At 44.0% G+C, this 2,604-nt stretch overlaps 1 protein-coding gene across 1 annotated transcript in view; it reads right to left on the bottom strand.

Moving 5' to 3' along the window:
• Positions 1-1,202: 1,202 nt before the first annotated feature.
• Positions 1,203-2,604, bottom strand: part of LOC125547333 (dolabradiene monooxygenase-like) — a 5,402-nt gene continuing 4,000 nt past the window's right edge. The window contains exons 2-3 of the mRNA XM_048711248.1: positions 1,903-2,097; positions 1,203-1,499 (exon numbers count right to left, since the gene is read on the bottom strand). Of these exons, the coding sequence (XP_048567205.1) occupies positions 1,203-1,499; positions 1,903-2,097 (492 nt within the window). The remainder of the gene's footprint in view (positions 1,500-1,902; positions 2,098-2,604) is intronic.

The following is a 2,604-nucleotide window of genomic DNA, read 5'->3' as shown; positions in this document are numbered from 1 at the left end:
ATGCTGATCGGTGTGCAGTCACACATGCTATTCCTTTGTCCCTAAATAATACGAGTCTCTTTGGTTTTCTCCAATCTCTCAACGCTTACTCTTGCATTCTGTTTTTCCGTATGACAACTCCTTGGCAGTAGTGGTCGTAAATCTCCACTGTTCATTGCTACCACTGCCTTATTTTGTCATATGGTTAAAAACGTAATAAAAATGATATGGATGTAGTCAGCAATCTGTAAAAACAAATGATGATCCGTCTGCGGTCACTCATGCTATGCCTTAGTCCCTAAATAATACGTGTCTCCTTGGTTTCCTCCAATCTCTTAACACTTACTCTTGCACTCTGTTTTTTCGTATGACAACTTGGCAACACAATGTAATAGGAGAAAACACATATATTGATTTCAGAACTACCGGGCAGTTTATAATGGTCATTTGGTCACACAAAACAAATGTGATTGTCAGATTCATGCACTCCGTGTGGGATTGTGTTATCACAAAAACACCGTGTTGTCAATAAGATATTCTTCTTGTTGCCAAAACACCATCAAGCAAACTGTAATGTTGGTGGAGCCCATCTTCGTGCAGCTTTATTATTTATTATCTTTTGTACACATTTCCCGGAAGGGGAAATCTTGGAAACTTTCAATTAAGCTTTTATTACAATGAAAGACTTCAATACTTCAAAATGCAAATGTGGCACCATTTGAGTTGGTCTTTGCTCGCAACGTTCTGGGAGGTTTAATAATAAGGCTTAAAAGGTCAAACCTCTAGCCGTAATCCGGCATGTTTAATTAAGTTCTCTAAATTATTTCTGATATTGGCATGTTTGGCAATTATCAGTGGTTGGGCATTCAAATCCGATTTGCTATCGCGTTTTTGCTCTGCTCGGCCAGTTGCACCCATCGTCTATAAATAAAACAGGTCTTTTGGGGCGTGTTTGGTTGCCATTGTCAACAGTTCCTGCATCGCATGCACTTCTCAACCCAGCCTGGTTGAGCAAAAACAGGCCCTAATACGCCATATGCAACTTGATTGGTTGCCTGCATCCCTAGTCCCTGAATTAGGTAATACACAAGTGCACTTTGTTTGGTTGGCTGCATTGGCCCTAGCGGCACATGAACACGGCGTTTGGTTGGATACGGCGTACATATTGTGCTTACCTTGTACCCTAGTTGGTGAGCTTACCCACAATGATCACACCTAGCACACTAACACCACAGCACAGCACTGGTGATGAACTGGGCGAAGATCATGAAGTTCTTCAGCTTCAGGCTGAACTGACGATCCACCTTAGCAGCTTCCACTTTGACAGCTCCAACCTTGGCACTGTCGACACTGTTGCCTCCGTGCTTTCGCACCCAGGCGGAGTAAGCTTGTTCTGCTGCCTGCTTAGTCTTGAACCCTCTATAGTTGTTGTTGCTATACGATGCCACTTGTGCATTGGCTTCTTCCCATGAACTATAAACCCCTGGAACCTCACCAATGAACACGGCATACCACTTGCCCTAGCAATGCACAAGAGCAAGAGTTGAGGCAGCAAATCAATGGAGCACAAGTAGCAAGCAAAGTAGCACACAAACAACAATGGAGCAGAAGAGAAGTAAAGCATGCATGATCATACGACATAGCAAGTTCTTCCTAGCACTACCTTGGTCTTAACCTACCACCACATCCAAAAGAGGGTGTCGTCCTACCATCGCAAGTTCACCATCACCGTGAGGGGTTAGTATATACCACCTCACCAAAATATACAAACCATCAAATAGTTTTTGAACCCTAGCTACACAAAATGTCCGTCGTCATCGTCATCGTCGTCGCCACCGCCATCGCCGTCGGGGATCATGCACGCTCACAGGCAGCACTACTCTAGTAGTAGTGCTTGCCCAACCAGCTCCTGAGCCACAGAACCCTGTGAGCGTCGGCCATGGCAACGAACCCAACACCCTGGGCCTTGTTGTCAAGCAGGTGGCTGAGAGCTGCCATGAGAGCCTCGTCGCTGAAGCCACCCTGGGTCATGACAGCGCCATACAGGTCAGGGTGGACGTCGAGGGGCTTCCACTCCCTGATGGCTGTTGCCACCTCCTTCACTGAAGGAAATATGCCCTAGAGGCAATAATAAAGTTATTATTTATTTCCTTATAATCATGATAAATGTTTATTATTCATGCTAGAATTGTATTAACCGGAAACATAATACACGTGTGAATACATAGACAAACAAAGTGTCACTAGTATGCCTCTACTTGACTAGCTCGTTAATCAAAGATGGTTATGTTTCCTAACCATGAACAATGAGTTGTTATTTGATTAACGGGATCACATCATTAAGAGAATGATCTGATTGACATGACTCATTCCATTAGCTTAGCACCCGATCATTTAGTATGTTGCTATTGCTTTCTTCATGACTTATACATGTTCCTGTAACTATGAGATTATGCAACTCCCGTTTACCGGAGGAACACTTTGGGTACTACCAAACGTCACAACGTAACCGTGTGATTATAAAGGAGTACTACAGGTGTCTCCAAAGGTACATGTTGGGTTGGCGTATTTCGAGATTAGGTTTTGTCACTCCGATTGTCGGAGAGGTATCTCTGGGCCCTCTCG

This window comes from Triticum urartu, chromosome 3 (assembly GCF_003073215.2).
Source record: "Triticum urartu cultivar G1812 chromosome 3, Tu2.1, whole genome shotgun sequence".
NCBI classification, from domain to species: Eukaryota; Viridiplantae; Streptophyta; class Magnoliopsida; order Poales; family Poaceae; genus Triticum; species Triticum urartu.
The sequence above is the reverse complement of the archived record's forward strand: the minus strand, read 5'-3'. Positions and strand labels throughout refer to the sequence as shown.